Source organism: Echinops telfairi, unplaced genomic scaffold (assembly GCF_000313985.2).
Source record: "Echinops telfairi isolate 266 unplaced genomic scaffold, ASM31398v2 ScPeMD7_70;HRSCAF=299, whole genome shotgun sequence".
NCBI lineage: Eukaryota > Metazoa > Chordata > Mammalia > Afrosoricida > Tenrecidae > Echinops > Echinops telfairi.
Window position 1 is genome coordinate 71973090 of NW_022103968.1, and position 15355 is coordinate 71988444.

The 15355-nt window shown below is 59.8% G+C and overlaps 1 protein-coding gene across 1 annotated transcript; it reads left to right on the top strand.

Moving 5' to 3' along the window:
- The first annotated feature begins 737 nt into the window (after positions 1–737).
- RTN4R (reticulon 4 receptor) lies at positions 738–2606 on the top strand. Its single transcript, XM_004701425.3, has one exon. It carries the CDS (start codon positions 854–856, stop codon positions 2294–2296), a length of 1443 nt encoding a protein of 480 aa, XP_004701482.3. The 5' UTR covers positions 738–853; the 3' UTR covers positions 2297–2606.
- Positions 2607–15355: the final 12749 nt, after the last annotated feature.

Consider the following 15355-nt stretch of genomic DNA (forward strand, 5'->3'; position numbering starts at 1 on the left):
GGCAGAGAGAGTCATTAGGTTTCAAGGGGAGAGGTGGCTAAAGGTGGGGCAATGAGCTCCATCTCGGGCCTTGGGGCCCTGCTAGTGGCTGGAGCATGATAGGGAGCTTCAGGAGGGCTTGCCTGCCCAGAGGAGCAGGGGGCCCTATGTGTCGAGCCCCACAGTGGAGCTGAAGTGTTGTTACCACAGCCCCGTGGCTAGGGTGGAGGGAAGCTGCTCAGGAGTGAGCGCCTTGCACTAGGAGGCAATCACCACGCGAGGGCAAGACTGTCAGAGTGCTCCCCTGCTGGAGCAGGAAGTGTTTTATGGGCGGGGGCATCTCATAATCTCAGTCTTTGCGGGGTCCCGGATGCAGCAGGCCTGTTGATGGAACCACCCAGATCCTACCATTTCCCTGGTGAAAGCCCAGAGCCTCTCCTCCAGCAGCTCCACCCTGCCTCCTGGCAGCAGTCTGCACCTGCGGCCGGCACACTCCCAGATGTTGGCCTGAGAGCTGAGTGCACAGGGGAGAAGCCAAGGACAGTGTGGGGACCAGTGGGAGTGGCAGTCAGGCTCAGGTCCTCCATGTTTACTGCAGTCATGAGCGCCTATCCCGGGGTGGGGGCGTTTGGGGGTGGCGGGGGGAGGCTGCAACTGACCTTGGGGGAGCTGGGCGGACTGCCCCTTGGTTTCCAGTGACGGGGAGTGTGAAGATTGCAGGCGTGGCTTTCAAAAATGGGGTGTGGCTTCCAGGGTTTATTAGACACATCTACTCTGACTTGGTGGGTTGAGCAGGAAGCCCCCGGCCCTAATTCCCATCCTTGCCTGCTTTGTCTGGAACCCCAGCCTGCTCTTCCCCTGAGATGTGACTCCCATGCACCCAATTTCCCAGGGGCTTGACCCTCACGTGTCATCTGTCTCCGCAGGGAGTCCACTGCTGGCCTGGTTGCTATGGCTGCAGGCCTGGCGGGTGGCAGCACCATGCCCGGGTGCCTGCGTGTGCTACAACGAGCCCAAGGTGACCACCAGCTGTCCGCAGCAAGGCCTGCAGGCCCTGCCCCCCGACATCCCGGCTGCCAGCCAGCGCATCTTCCTGCACGGGAACCGCATCGCGCAGGTGCCAGCTGCAGGTTTCCACGCCTGCCGCAACCTCACCATCCTTTGGTTGCACTCCAATGCGCTGGCCCGCATTGATGCCGCTGCCTTTACCGGTCTGGCCCTCCTGGAGCAGCTGGACCTCAGCGACAACGGTCAGTTGCGCTTTGTGGACTCCACCACCTTTCGTGGCCTGAGCCGCCTGCACACACTGCACCTGGACCGCTGCGGCCTGCGGGAGCTGGGTCCCGGCCTGTTCCATGGGCTGGTGGCCCTGCAGTACCTCTACCTGCAGGACAACGGGCTGCAGGCACTGCCCAATGACGCCTTCCGAGACCTGGGCAACCTCACGCACCTCTTTCTGCATGGCAACCAGATCCCCGGCGTGCCCGAGCGGGCTTTTCTCGGCCTGCACAGCCTCGACCGCCTTCTGCTGCACCAGAACCGGGTGGCCCACGTGCACCCGCACGCGTTCCGAGACCTTGGCCGTCTCATGACCCTGTACCTGTTCGCCAACAACCTCTCGGCGATGCCAGCTGAGGCCCTGGTGCCTCTGCGTTCCTTGCAGTATCTGCGACTCAATGACAACCCATGGGTATGTGACTGCCGGGCTCGCCCCCTCTGGGCCTGGCTGCAACAGTTCCGAGGCTCCTCATCCGAGGTGCCCTGCAGCCTGCCCCCACATCTGGCCAGCCACGACCTCAAACGCCTGGCCGCCAGTGACCTGCAGGGCTGTGCCATGGCCACCAGGCCCCTTCATCCCGCCCGGGCCAGTGGGCCCGCTAACGATGAGCTGCTTGGGTTACCCAAGTGCTGCCAGCAGGGCCCCAGGGACAAGGCTTCAGTGCTGGAGGCTGGGAGCCCTGCCTCCCCAGGCAATGCCCTCAAGGGGCGTGTGCCACCAGGGGACAGCCCACCCAGTAATGGCTCCAGCCCGAGACACAGCAATGACTCCCCTTTCGGGACCCTCCCTGGCTCGGCCGAGCCCCCACTAATCGGGCTGCAGCCAGAGGGTTCCGAACTGCCAGCGTCCCCCACCACAGGCCCACGCCGGAGGCCAGGTTGTTCCCGCAAAAACCGCACGCGCAGCCAGTGCCGTTTGGGCCAGGCAGCCGTCGGTGGTGGAGATACAGATGGCTCGGGCACCCTGCCCAGCCTGGCCTGCAGCCTCGCCCCTCTGGGTCTGGCCCTGGCGCTGTGGACCGTGCTCGGACCCTGCTGACCCGGCCACCTGCCCCAGACATGAGGCCTTTCTCTGCAACCAGGTCTGTGTGCATATGGACTCCCTCCACATGTTAGCCTGGGCCGGCGCCCCCACCAGCCCGGCCCCAATACGGAGCAGCCCCATGGCAGGGCAGGCCCTCCTCGCCCACTGCCCCCACCCCCATCTCCACCCCATCATGTTTACAGGGTGGCGCAGCGTTTGTTCCAGAGCGCTGCCTCCCGCCCGGATCGCGGAACATAAAAATATGCATTTTATTTTACTTGTGTCAAAATATTGGACGATGTGGAATAAAGAGCTCTTTTCTTAAGCTGTGGCCTCGGCGGTTGGGGGTACGGGGATGGGGCAGGTGTCGTGGGCAGTGAGAAATCAGCCCCAACTCCAAGGTACCCTTCTGCAACTAGGCAGGACCAGGTGGGGAGATGGGGGGGCGGCGAGGTGGCCAGTTGGCCAGAGGGAGAGCGAGGTGGTTTGAACGGATGTTGCCCAGAAGGTACTGATCCTGGAGGAGGTACACACCACACACAGCTACAGCCACACCCTCATCCTCTGAACCCTGCCAACCCCCAGGCACAGTTCACGTGGGTCTGTGTGCTCCTGCACCCAAAGCGTGCGCACGCAGCACACGTGCACAGCACACCTATGCATATGTGCACATGGACAGGAAACAGGTGCGTGCAGAATACAGCCCCCACAGCACAGATGCCGGAAGCATATGTCGTTCTTTGTTTTGGGTCCTTGACTGAAGAAGGAGCAGGGGTGGTGCAGTGGACCGCTAACCAGAGGTTCAAACCCACCAGCTGTTACTCAGGAGAAAACTGAGGCTGACTCCTGCTGGAAACTGGGGAGCAGCTCAGCTCCATCCGATGGAGTTGCTGGGAGCCAGAACTGGTACCATGGCAGTGGGTTGGGCTTCGGCGACGCCACAGTTAGGCAGTAGGCTGGTAACCACAGAGGTGGCGTTTGAGCCCACCCAGTGACGCCACTAAAGAAATGCCTGGCAACCTGGTCTAGCAGCATCCACATTCTGCCCATTTTAGAGATGAGAACACGGAGGCCCATGCCTGTGAGTCGCAGCTCCCTTAGCCCCAGGCCTACCACATAGCAAATGGAGCCCTGGTGACACAGCAGGTACAACATTGGGCTGTTAACCACAAGATCACCAGTTCAAACCCCTCAGCGGCTCTGTGGTAGAAAGATGAGGCTGTTTGCTCCTATAAAGCTTTATAGCCTCAGGAACCCCAGGGGAGGCAGTTCGCCTCTGCCTTATAGCACGAGGCCTCAAGCAGAAGAGAAAGGCGCCATGTGGCTGCTGGCGGCACCCCCACAGGGCAGGATCTGGGGGAGGGAGAGCAGGAGGCAGACAGTCAGTTGCAGGAGGAAGTGGAGGAGTCGAGCTGGTGGAGCCAGATGGCCTTGGGGGTGGCGGGGGCTCTTGTAGCTATAGGCAGTGGGGAGGGGAGCAAGGGAAACAGGCTCAATTCCCACGGCATCCCTAAACTCTCCACCCGGCCCCTCTGCCTCTGCCCCATCTGAGGGTCTCAAATCCTACCAGATGGGGCTGTGTGGGAGAGAGGGCTCAGGGCTCAACCTGCAGGCTCCCAACCCCAGGGGACCTGGGCAGGGTCCTCAAGGGTGGGCCTCATTTGGTGGCTGGCCCTGATCCCACCTCCTCTGCTATTTTCCCAGCGGGCAGTGGGCCAGGCTGACACTGTGCACATAGATGTCAACATACCTGAATCAGCCTGTCCTCCTTGACCCAAGGAGCTGAGGCGAGGTGGATCAGGCAGGCCCTGAACAATTGGAGAAACTACTTGCCCAGGACCCTCTCGGCCCCTGGAGACCTCGTGTCATTCCTGCTCCCAGACAGCCAGCTGTGGAGGGTCCCAGACCCTGGGCAGTGTAAGCCATCTGGGCCCTTGGTCCCTGGGGCTGCCCTGAGGGACACAGAGGCCAGCCAGCCTGAGGTGGGGCATTGGGTGGTTGTGGGAAACACAGGCAAGGGTCTCTTTATCCGGGTTTCTCCCAAATAGCTCTCTGCACAATTGAACTGACAAGCACACACCCAGATTCAAGGCACAGGGATTCAAGCTGAGGCTGGGGGTTTCCAAATGGCCCTGCCACCACCAGCTGGGGTAAGGACTTGGGGACAAAGAAGTAGCCCTGGGCAGCACACATCAATAGTGCATGCTTGGCAAGGCTACCAAGACCCCTTGGGGGCTCCTGTCCCCATGCCCTCTCACAGCCCTACCTCCCTGGGCAGACACTCCTGGTATCCCTCAGGGTTCCATGCCCATCCTCCCATGAGTAGCCCAGCTGAGGAGGGGGCCCAGGAGAAATGACTGCACTTTCAGTTGGCAGCATGCATGAAGGGGTTGGGGCAGTAGCTGGGCTGAGGGGTCTCTCCTGAGCATCCAGCAGGAGGTGCTGCTGTTCCCTGAGGTTGGAGGATGGGGAAGGGCGAGGGGGAGGGGTGGTGCCGCAGGAGACACGTCTCTCTGTTGTCGAAGGCCCACGAGACATCTGGGCGGGGGCGTCTAGTAGGCTGTGCGGGCTGAACACTGGAGAGGCCTGGGCTGGAGGACGCATTGGGGAGTCGTGAGCACTGGGTGATATTTACAGCCCAGGAAGGGATGAGCTCACCCTGAGGATGGCTGGAGAAGGGATAGGGGATGGGGCTTCCTGCTGGGCAGCTGGGCCCACAGAGAGCCTGGCCTGGGCCCCCCAGGGAGGCTCAGCACCCACCTGCTCTCACCCTGGCTTCTCACTGGCTCTGTCTACCCATCCCTGGCCCAGCTGCTCCCCCAGGCCTGGACCTGGACAAGATAAGGGGGGGTGGCAATGTTAAGTCTCTGCCCCTTGTACCAGGGGACCTTGGACAAAGCTCGTAGACTGTGTGAAGATATGTTGAACAAGGCAACCTTGCCCTGGATGCTGGTAGTGGGCTTGCCCCCGGCTTGCCCAGGGACCACCGTGGACAGAATACATCGTAGCTCTGGGCTTCCTGTAACCTGGACCCTAGCCAGGAAGCACGGGCTTTCTCAAGGCTGCCTGACCAAGACAGCTTCTGAGGGCCAGCTCTCAGACATGACCCGTCCCTCGGACTCCCGGTGGGGAGGTGGGGGTGAATGAGGGCACGTCCCTGGGTCCCTGGGTCACCCTATGGCTTTGAACCTCAGGCCCGAGCACCACCCCCTGTGGATTTTCTGCCCCCCCCCCCCACCTGCCTCAAGGCTTTGTGCCATAATTGGAAGAATTATTTTTTAATCCTTAAATTTGTTCTGAAATAATAGACAAGGCGGCTGCTTGGCAGCAGAGGGTAGATTAGTGTCCAGTGAAACGGAGTGCGGGCCGGAAATGTGTTTACATCGAACAACTATTTGTTTGCTGAATGAGCGGGACCCTAGAGGCTGTCACAGTTCCAGCCCAAGGTACAGGCTCCTCCCGGTGGCTCACAGCCAACTGCTAGCATCGCTGCCTCAGCCCCACCCCCAAGCCGCAGCCAGAGCTGGGCTTTCAGCCTGAGTCTTGTCCCTGTTCCCCTTATGCCCTGAGCTGCACTGCCTGTCCCGACAGGGAGGGGACGCTGATGTCTCCAGTGTGCAGACGATAAAACAGGCACTCTCTGACAATCCCAAGGCTGTGGGAGGCTCTGTAGCAGAGGGTCGCTCCCCACCCACCGCCCCCACTGGGCTCCCCGAACAGCCTCTGCCTTCAGCCTTCAGTGTGGTGGGGAGGTTTGTCCCATTCCTGACCCGTGCCATCCTCTGGGGGTGTAAATGTGGTCAGGCTGCCCCCAAGCTGCAGTGGGCTTGCTCCCCTGGTGTCTCCGTGTGCAGGTGGCCTTGTCTTGGGACTCTTGTACTCTGGAGGAGTTGCCTGACCAGCTTCCTCACCCTGTTCTGTGCTGCAGCTGCCTGGCCTCCCAGATGGGGGAGCTAGCCCAGAGGCTCCTTACAGTGGGGGACCCAGCATGGCTCCCCTGGGTGGGCAGGCCAGAAAGACAACCCTTCACCTCGGGCAACAGCATTCTAGACATGGAAGTCCCCACACGAGTGGGCCTGAGAGGAGCCCCTGGACCTCCCTCAACTCCCTGGCCATGGCCGAGTCAGCTCTCCCATCATGCCCTTTCCTGGGCCAGCTGCCATCCCCCTTGGCCCTCCTGCCTTCCCTGTCCAGGGTGAAGGAACCTGGGGGGCAAGGAGGATATGGCTGGTCCCTCTATGCCTGCCCCATGTCCAGCCTTGCAGTAGCCAGAGCTCTCCGTCTCCTCACAGCCCTGCACTCACTGTCCCGGCACGGCGAGCACGCTCCAGCCATGGAGGGCTGGCCTTGGCTCCTGCCGCCTCCAGTGCAGGCGCAGGGGACTCTCTTCCACTTGGCACTGCAGCCCTGACCCCAGTTCACACTGACTCAAGGCACAGGCTCTGAGGTCACCAGGAAGGCAGGGCCAGGCTTCTAAATGGCCTTTGCTGAGGTCCCACCCCCAGAGTAGCCCCTCGTGGCTGGCCCTGATGGACTGACTGCATGCACCTCCGAGCCAGGTACACAGTCCCATTCATCATCCCAAAGGAAACTCACTCAAATGTGCGGGGGGGGCGGGGGGCTGGATGCCCTGAACTCAGCGACTATGTATAGGGTTTCTGAGACTGTAGCTCTTTATGGGGCCAACAGTCTAACCTTGCTCCCACAGAGCCAACAGGGCTCTTTAGCAGAGTCCCATGTGTGGAAGGACCAAGGGCAAAGGATGCGCAGCTGGCCCCTCAAGGAGGGAGAGTGGCCTCGGCATGGGGCCTGGTGGGCAGGCCAGGCTCCTGGAGGGAGGGACCTTCATGGCCAGTTGGAATGGTAGGGGGCCCAGAGAGCCCTGGAGTCCTGAGACTGGGGGTGCCTCCTGCCCTGCCCCGTCTATGCCCCAAAGACCCACCCAGCTATCTCCAGGCCTAGGCTGCTTAAACCTCCTCCAGAGACCTGGGGCATCCCTGCCATCACCCCGACACTGCCCTGCCCTTGACAGCCTGTGAGCCCCATCTCTCACAAGATCGCCCCTAGCATCCTCACACTCTGCTGGTTCGGATCCAATGCCCCTAATCACCACTCCAGAGGCCTGGTGGCACCGTGGGTTCAGCGTTTGCCTGTTAACCAGAAGTTCAGAGGTTCAAACTCGCCAACCGCTCCAAGGGAAAAAGAAGAGTCTGCTTGCTTGGTCAGAAGGACAGTCCCGGCTACCCTATGAGGCAGCCCTGCTCTGTCCTACTCCACTGCAGTGGAGTTAGTAGGGGTGGCCCCTCCATCCTGAGGGTGCTCCCCTAGCAGGACGCCTCTATCCCGGCTCCCAGCAGCTGGTCTGACCAGCCCCTCTCTGTGTCCGGCTGTGGCCACGGACACAGTTGGCCAGTGTTTCTTACTGTCTTATGGCATGTTGGCCTCACCCCCCAGAAGGGCAGTGGGCGACCTTGCCCCTGCTCCTAATTGGTGCTCCTGAAGCTCCTGGCAGCCTGGTCTGCCCCCACACCCATGGCATTAACCCCTTGGTGTAGGACAGGGAGCTTGGGGGACCGGCTGCTTCCGCTGCTTCTGGGGGCAGGGGAGGGCCTGTTGCTAGTGGGTTGGGAGTTCGGAGTATGGCACAGCTACTCAGGGAGAGAGGGCCTCTCCTTTCTCTCCTCTGGGCTGCCAAGCCTGAGACCCCTCCGAGGGGGTCCCAGTCAGCAGGTCAGGCCCCGCCCCACCCCTCCCTCACCACCTTGAATCAGAAAGGTGCCTGAGAGACCAGGGATGTTGTGGGCCCTGTGGAGGCTGGGGTGGGGGGAGAAGTGTCTGGAGTCTAGGTTCCCCGGCACCCACCCTGGATGTGAGTTCCTTGGGGAGGGCTAATTAAAACCCTCTGCCAATCTCCCAGCTGCCAACAACCAGGGAGCAGGCAGCTCCTGGTTTGCCATCACAAAAGGCTACGCGGAGATTTATTGGTAAGACGTGAACATTCATCTTGGGGCAGGCTCAGTCCCCAGAACTCACGATGGTCTCACAGTGGGGCCGGCCCCAGCAGAGGAGAAAATAAATGTAGCTAATTAAAGAGTTAGGAAGATCCTAACAGGAGGGGAGGGGTGGGGATGTGCAGGGGAGGGGAGGTACGAGAAGGAAATCCCGGTGTCCAGGCAATGCTGAGCCAGGGACTTTGGGGAGTGAGGAGACTGAACCGGTAACCTTGGGAGGTGGGGAGCAGCGAATAGGGAAGGGACAGCTTGACATGGTCAGTGGTGGAGACCCCACCCCAGCTCCTCCAGCCTCAGTCCATCCGCCTAAACAGAGGTTGTCCCTCTCAATGGGGCTGGCCACACCCCACTAGTCACATGCTTGGCAGGAGAGACTGTGATCCTCCTCAAGGCCAGTGTCATCCAGAAAGGGAATCTCAGGGGACATCAGTCACCGGGCAGCTGTCCCAGGTCAGGGCAGTGGCACAATTCCTAGTTCTGCCCAGAGAAGCCTGTGGCCCACCTGCCATGGCATCTCCCACACGGGGCCTGTTTCCTCCTCTGTGAGGTGGTCTGGTTTCCCCTCATGGGGTGCTAGGAGCCTCCGTGGAGACCACTGAGTTGGGGTCTGTCCCCCACCCCTCACGGAGTGCTGAGGACCTCAGCAGAGGCCAGTGAGCTGTGTCTGGGGCTTTGTCCCCCTCACAGGGTGCTGGGGCTTCAGTGGAGACCAGTGTGGTAGTCTGGCTGGCCCTCTGACTCCAGCGTTAGCACCCACCGTCCAACCAAGTCCCAGTGTTGATTGAGGGCCCCAGGTATCTGTTCCCCATGCTCCCAGGGCATGCTTACAGGAAGGCATCCGACCTCTCTCGGGGTACCCCTGCCTCTCCCTTGCTGCAAGAACACCCCTCCACGCCCTGGATGATGAGTTGGGGGTGGCAGTGCCCCCAAGAGACCAGGCTGTGTCCTAAGCCGCTCCTAGCACAGAGCCCCACTGAGATTCCCACCCCATTAGGCTCCTTCTGTAAAAATCAGTCCCAATTAACACACTTGAGCCTAAACATTCCGAGGGCTCCAGAAATAGGATGTGTGAAGGGGTGTGAAGTGCCGCCCTTACAGTGTGAGGGGCGCCTCAGCCCGGGACTGCTGGCCCTGGGCCGGAGAGCAGGATGGAAGGGGAGCCAGGAAAAGGTTATCATGACCCTGTGGGAGACCTGGGCCCATAGCCCACAGAGATGTCGGTGCCTCTGGGGAGGGTAGGTCTGGGGTCAGCTCGCTGCCCTGGTCAGCAGCGCCTCCCATACCAGTGAGGGGTGGTGCATGCTGGCTTGGGAGAGGTCCTTTTGTCAGCCCCGGGGGCATGGAGGTTAAGCATTGGGCTGTTAACTGCAAAGTCAGTGAGCTACAAGGGAACCCTGGTGGCATAGTGATCACACGTTAGGCTACTAACCTCAAGGTCAGCAGTTCAAAGCCACCAGCTGCCCCTCAGGGGAAAGATGAGGCTTTTTACTCATGAAGAGTAACAATCTCAGAAACCAATAAAGGCAGTTCTCCCTGTCCTATAGGATCTCTATGAGTCAGAATTGACTTGATGTCAGGGAGATTTTTTGTTTTTGTGTTTTAAGAGTTACAGCCATGGAAACCCACAGGGGCAGTTCTACCCTATCCTGTTTGGTCGGCATGAGTCGTATGACAGTGAGGTTTGTTTGTTTTTATTTTGAGTTTTCTGATGAGAAGAGGGCAGCTAGAGGGCAGATCGGGGCCAGTCCTCGCGGCCAGAGTCCAAGACGCCCACGCTCAGCAGTGGTTCTAGCAGATGGTGGGTAGGGAGGATCCAGCCAGGGCGGGATCGGGCCAGCTCATCCAGACCCACCCAGAGCAACCCATAGACTCTCGCCTGGGCCAGCTGTCTGACCACTCAAGCAGAAGATCCCTGTCCTCAGTGAAGCCCAGCCTCGGCTGATGCCAAGTGGGACACTCAGAGGTGGGAGATCATTGAGCCACTGGGGACAGCAGGCCCCTAAGAACCCCCAAGGCTGTGAGCATCCGTTGGACTAAGAAACCTGCCCAGGTGCTGGATCCCAAAGGGACCACAGGACAGTAGGTCTCCAGTGCTTGACCAAAAGACACTCAGCGCACTGCTATCGAGCCCATTCGGACTCCTAGCGACTCTCTGTAGGGTGTCTGAGGCTGCCAGTCTGTACGGGAGCAGGCAATCTCTTCTCCCTCAGAGCGCCTGGTGTATTTAAGCCATCAACCTTGCTGTCGGCAGTTCAACAAGCTCCTTTCTAATGGCTGAAGGAGTAGAAATTGTCTTTTGGGGGGGTTTTACTGAAGTGGTTCTTTTAACTAAGGCAGCTGAACCAAGCCAAGGTGTCCACTCCTGGTGGTGCCTCATCCCCCGGCCTCATGTGTTACTACTAGGTAAGGGTACACCGACCTGCAGGGCCATCTGCAATGTTGGACTAACATCCAGGGCTAGACCAGTCCCTGCTTGTTATCTCGGCGTCTCAGTTGTACCTCCTGGACCTTCTACACCCCATTGCTGTGGTTGGGTCCTCTCCAGGCAGCTGCCTGATTGTACCTCCATTGGCCCTGGGTTCAGAGTCCCCTTCTGTCCTATTGGCAGAGCCCTGTTCTGAAATGGCATCCATGGACTCCACCCTCCCAGTGGTTGTTGGGGGGGGGGGGACGACAACGACTTGCCCTGGTCCATTCAGGGCAGCTCTCACTCAGTCTTCACTCCAAACCCCAACCCCCTGCCGCCGAGTCAATGACAGCTCATAGTAACCCTACCTATCACGGACTTCTGAGGCTGTAAATCTTTATAGGAGCAGAGAGCCTCGTTTTTTTCCGCATCCAGTGCGGCTAGTGGGTTTGAACTATCAACCTGGTGATTAATAGTCCAGGGCTGACCTCCCCTGACTCTTCGCCAGTTCAAGGCAGGAAGACTGCTCAAAGACCGTCTGTGCACATACCTCGAGGTTGGATCCTGCCCAGGCGACAGAAGAACAAGGCTGGATGAAGGTGCGGGCTCCAGTACCACAGGGCCCCCGAGTGCAGTGGAGACGTTTGGGGATGAGGGCAGGATAGGGACCTGATCTCAGACCTCATGAGCTCACCTGGTAGCCATGAGGCCTGGGCTTCAGAGATGAAAGTGGGGGCAGAGTTGGGCCTCCCACCTCCCGGGAACCAGCAAGGGCGCTGGGGCTGAGCCAGGACAAGGCCCCAGGGTAAGTGGGAGGTACCTCTGGTCTCCTGAACCCCCTTACTGGTAGTTTTTGTTGTGTGCCTCTCCCTGCCCCAACTGGGCTCTCAAACACAGACAAGCTCCCTGCCATTGAGTCTACCCTTCTGGGACAGGGTAGAACTGCCCTGTGGGTTTCCGAGACTCTCATTCTTGACCGGAGTGGAAGACCTCCTCATTTTTCTCCCGAGGAGAGGCTGGTGGTTTCAAATGGCCGAGCGTGCTCAGCAGGCCCATGCATAACCTCTGCACCACCAGATAACTGAGACTTCAGCCTGCTGACCAATCTGGTGGTGCCGTGGGTTAAGCATTCAACTGCTAACCAAAAGGCTGGCAACCTCCCTCCACCCTTCTTCGCTGCCCGAAACCATTCCAAGCGAGAAAGAGGAGGCAGTCTGCTCCCATAAAGACTGAGCCTCAGAACCTCTCGGGTACAGTGTGGCTCTGTCCTGTAGGGTCGGCATCTATGAGTCTGAATGGCCTGCTGGTCCTGGGTTGGTTTGAGGGTTGATCGAGCTGGCTTATACTTCCGGGGTAGAGCTGGGTCGTGCAGGATTTGACTTGCAAAACGGGTGAGAAACAGAGCCAATTAGGAGGACTCCCTTGGGTGGTGGGGACCAGGGGGAGGCAGGGGCTGAGGTCCAGGCACTGAGGGTGGGAGGGTGGCCTAGTTCTGGTCACTCAGGCCCCACTATGACTTGAGGATACAGAGTCCTCAGGCAGGCAGACTGTCCAAGTTAGGGGCCTGGGCGATACCCCCCCACTCACCAGCCCAATAGCTTTAAGTAGGTGACGTACTGAAACCAGGACCAGGAAAGCCAGCCCTTGGGGGTGCTACAGGCATGCAGGGAGGGTAACCAGTACCTGGGGACAATCTCTAAGTTGTCCCCAATTTCAAGATGAATAGCCATTCATAATGACGGCCCCAAACTGGCATTTTTCATAATTGTGGCTCCTCCTTGAAATGTCATTCATGCCTGTTTGATACCCCTTGAATTTGAACTTTCAAGACCTACCCTTTGCCCCTGCCCTGCTCACAAATTCCCCTGGTGGGTGGCCCCACCCTTTCCCTGAGACCAGTGGGGAGGTGGTGGTGTAGGGTGGGGCTGATCTGGCCCCTCCCATACACAATCTTGACTCTGGGGGTCCTCTCGTTCCAGGAGAATAGTCCTGCTCCTCCCAGCTCCCCACCCACAGGGCCCCACCTGGGATGGGGATTGGCAAGGTTAGACTGGAAGGATGTGGTTTGTTCATCCGTCAATGGGCGCTGCCTGAGCCAGACTCTGGGGCAGTGTAGTCAGTAGGAGCTACCTTGGGGAGGAGGCATTCCCATAGGAGGGGCCAGCGAGGGGCAGATAGACCTCCTCCTCCCCCCCAGGGTCACAGTCCCTGAGGCCATCCATAGGGTCTTCTGTGACAGTTTAGGGACAGGAAGTCTGAGGGCTAGGGAGGGTGGCAGAGTAAGGGGATGTCATAGTCACCCCCACCCGTCTCCCGACACCCCGAGTCACCCCACAGCATGGGCCCTTGGCCTTGGCCCTTTGGTTTGGTCCATATCAAGCTACAGGGCATTCTGTGAGCAGGACAGGCTGGGTGAGGGGCACAATCCAGGTGGCTCATATACTGGGAAAGAATGTTATTGGAGCGTCGACCATTTTGGTAAGGAGGCAGGCGAGAGCCACTGGCTGCCTGTGCCTGTGATAGAGGTCTCCAGCCCTGCAAAGCAGCTCTCGGGCCGGCAGGGGGTCCCCAGGGGGTGTCCAGCCCTGGGCAGGTTTATGCCAGGGAGGGGCCCACTCAGCACCCGCCACTGACTGAGGCTTCTCAGAAAGGGGCCAGGGAAAGCCCCAAGGCCGGGGCTGGCCTGTGTGGCCTGCAGCCTGCTTTCTGGTACCCACTCTTGGGACCTAACTCCCTGGGCCCACCCAGCTTCTGGACACATGCTGACCAGGGCACCCCAGACAGGCTTCCCTCCCGGCCTCAGTTTCCCGACTGGACATTCCCCTGGAGTTCTGAGCTGGTTGAGTGGGGAGACCACTTGGACATCCAGCTGTGAAAAGACAGCCCCTTCATCCAGGTCTCTGGGTAGGGCCCCCTTTGACCAGTGGGGGCTCCCAGGTTGGCTCCGCCCTCCTCCCCCGCTCTGGTGGTCCCTCATCTGAAGCTGAAATGCAAGCAAGCACAAACCGACCTGGGTTGAGGCTTTTTGGCTTGGCCTGAAGGGGTCTCATCAAGCCCGGTGTGGAGGGGGACAGTGGCCTCCTGCCCTCCCGGCCACCTCCAGCACCGCAGCTGATCTGAGCAACACCGCGTTCCTTCTCGTGGACTGCTTCCTGAGAACCCTGGGCTAGTTGTGAGGGACCGTGGTCTAATAGAGGCACCTATCAGCGTCAGCCTGACTGTACACTCAGGTGAGCAGAGCGGCCTGCTGGCAGGAGGGTCAGTGGCCTTGACACCCTGTAGGCACCTGAAGAGAAGGCTGCTGCTCCCCAGGATTGTCTGTGTGTGTGTGTGTGGGGGGGCTCTGCTCCTCCTTAGCATTGTCCACCTGCGGGGGCTCTGCTCCTCCCCAGCATTGTCTGTGTGTGTGTGGGGGGAGCTCTGCTCTCCCCCTAGCACACCCTCCTAATTGGGCCTTCTCCTGACAGAGCACTGGGTCATCGCCTATTACTGCTCCGACTCAGTGGGCACAATTCTGCTCACTGAGGCCTGGCAGGAGGCAAGAGGCCCATGTCTGCCTCTCGCAATAGCTCGGGCCCCAGGGAGCCAGATACCAGGAGTAGGAGGGGCATGAGGAGAGCCAAACCCACTGGGACATTCCGCCCTGCACTCCTGTGTGGCCCTCCAGACCACAACTGCTTTCAGGGGACACCATAGGGCCTGTCTACAGCACAGGGCTTAGCTACTTGGGTGTGGGCCAGCGGGCTGGTTAGCGTTGGGTGAGGGCCCTGCCTGGCAACTTGAGACATGGATAGATGGCGCTTCCAGTGCAGAAAGGACCACTGGGGGACAGGGGGTTGGGGGGGGAACCCATCCTGTGGTCTGGAACCCATCCTGTGGTCTTGGGGTCTCCTTCATCAGCCTCAATCCAACTCAGGGTCCCACACATGAGTGCTCCACCCTGTCACCATGCAGGTGTCCAGAGGCCTGTCACCACTCGGCTGGCAGGAGTCCCTGATGGAGAGGTTTCCTGATGAGGCAGCACTGGGAAACCCCTTTGTTCCTGCAGTGGGGATTCCCTGTCACCTCCAGATACATGCTGGTACTGAACAGGGGCACCCAAAGGTGGAGAGAGGTCCAGCTAGTGGCCCTGGGGAGATAAGCATATTCTCAAAACTCCTAATCTGCCAGTGGCTCTAGGGGGCAGGCCGGCTTCCCCGAAGGCTCTGCAGACCAGCCACTGCCTGCTTCTCCCTGGCGCTGGCCGCCCTGGTATGGAGGCCCCAGTGTTCAGGGAGGGAGGGTGAGCAGGTGGCAGGGAAAGCCGCTCTCAGGCTGCTTGGGACTGTTCCCAGAGGCCCCGGATGGAGGGTGAGTGCGTTCACAGCTCCTCGTGGCTGGGCGTGGTGTGTTGCTCATGATTTGCTCAGCATTAAATTTAGAAGCTGAGCTCAAACTCCGGCAAAGCCCAGCCCCAAAGGGCAGTAGCTTCAGAAACACTGTCAAGGCAGCCAAGCGAGTGGGGAGGGGTGGGACAAAGGCTGCAGAATTGTCAGCGCCTGTCACGTGGCAAAGCCACGAGGGCCTTGGGCCACAGGTTGGCAGCACCTAGGTTCTGGTGTGGAGGCAGGGGAGCTAGTCGGCATGGTCATCCATTGAGAAGATGCCCTGTGTGCC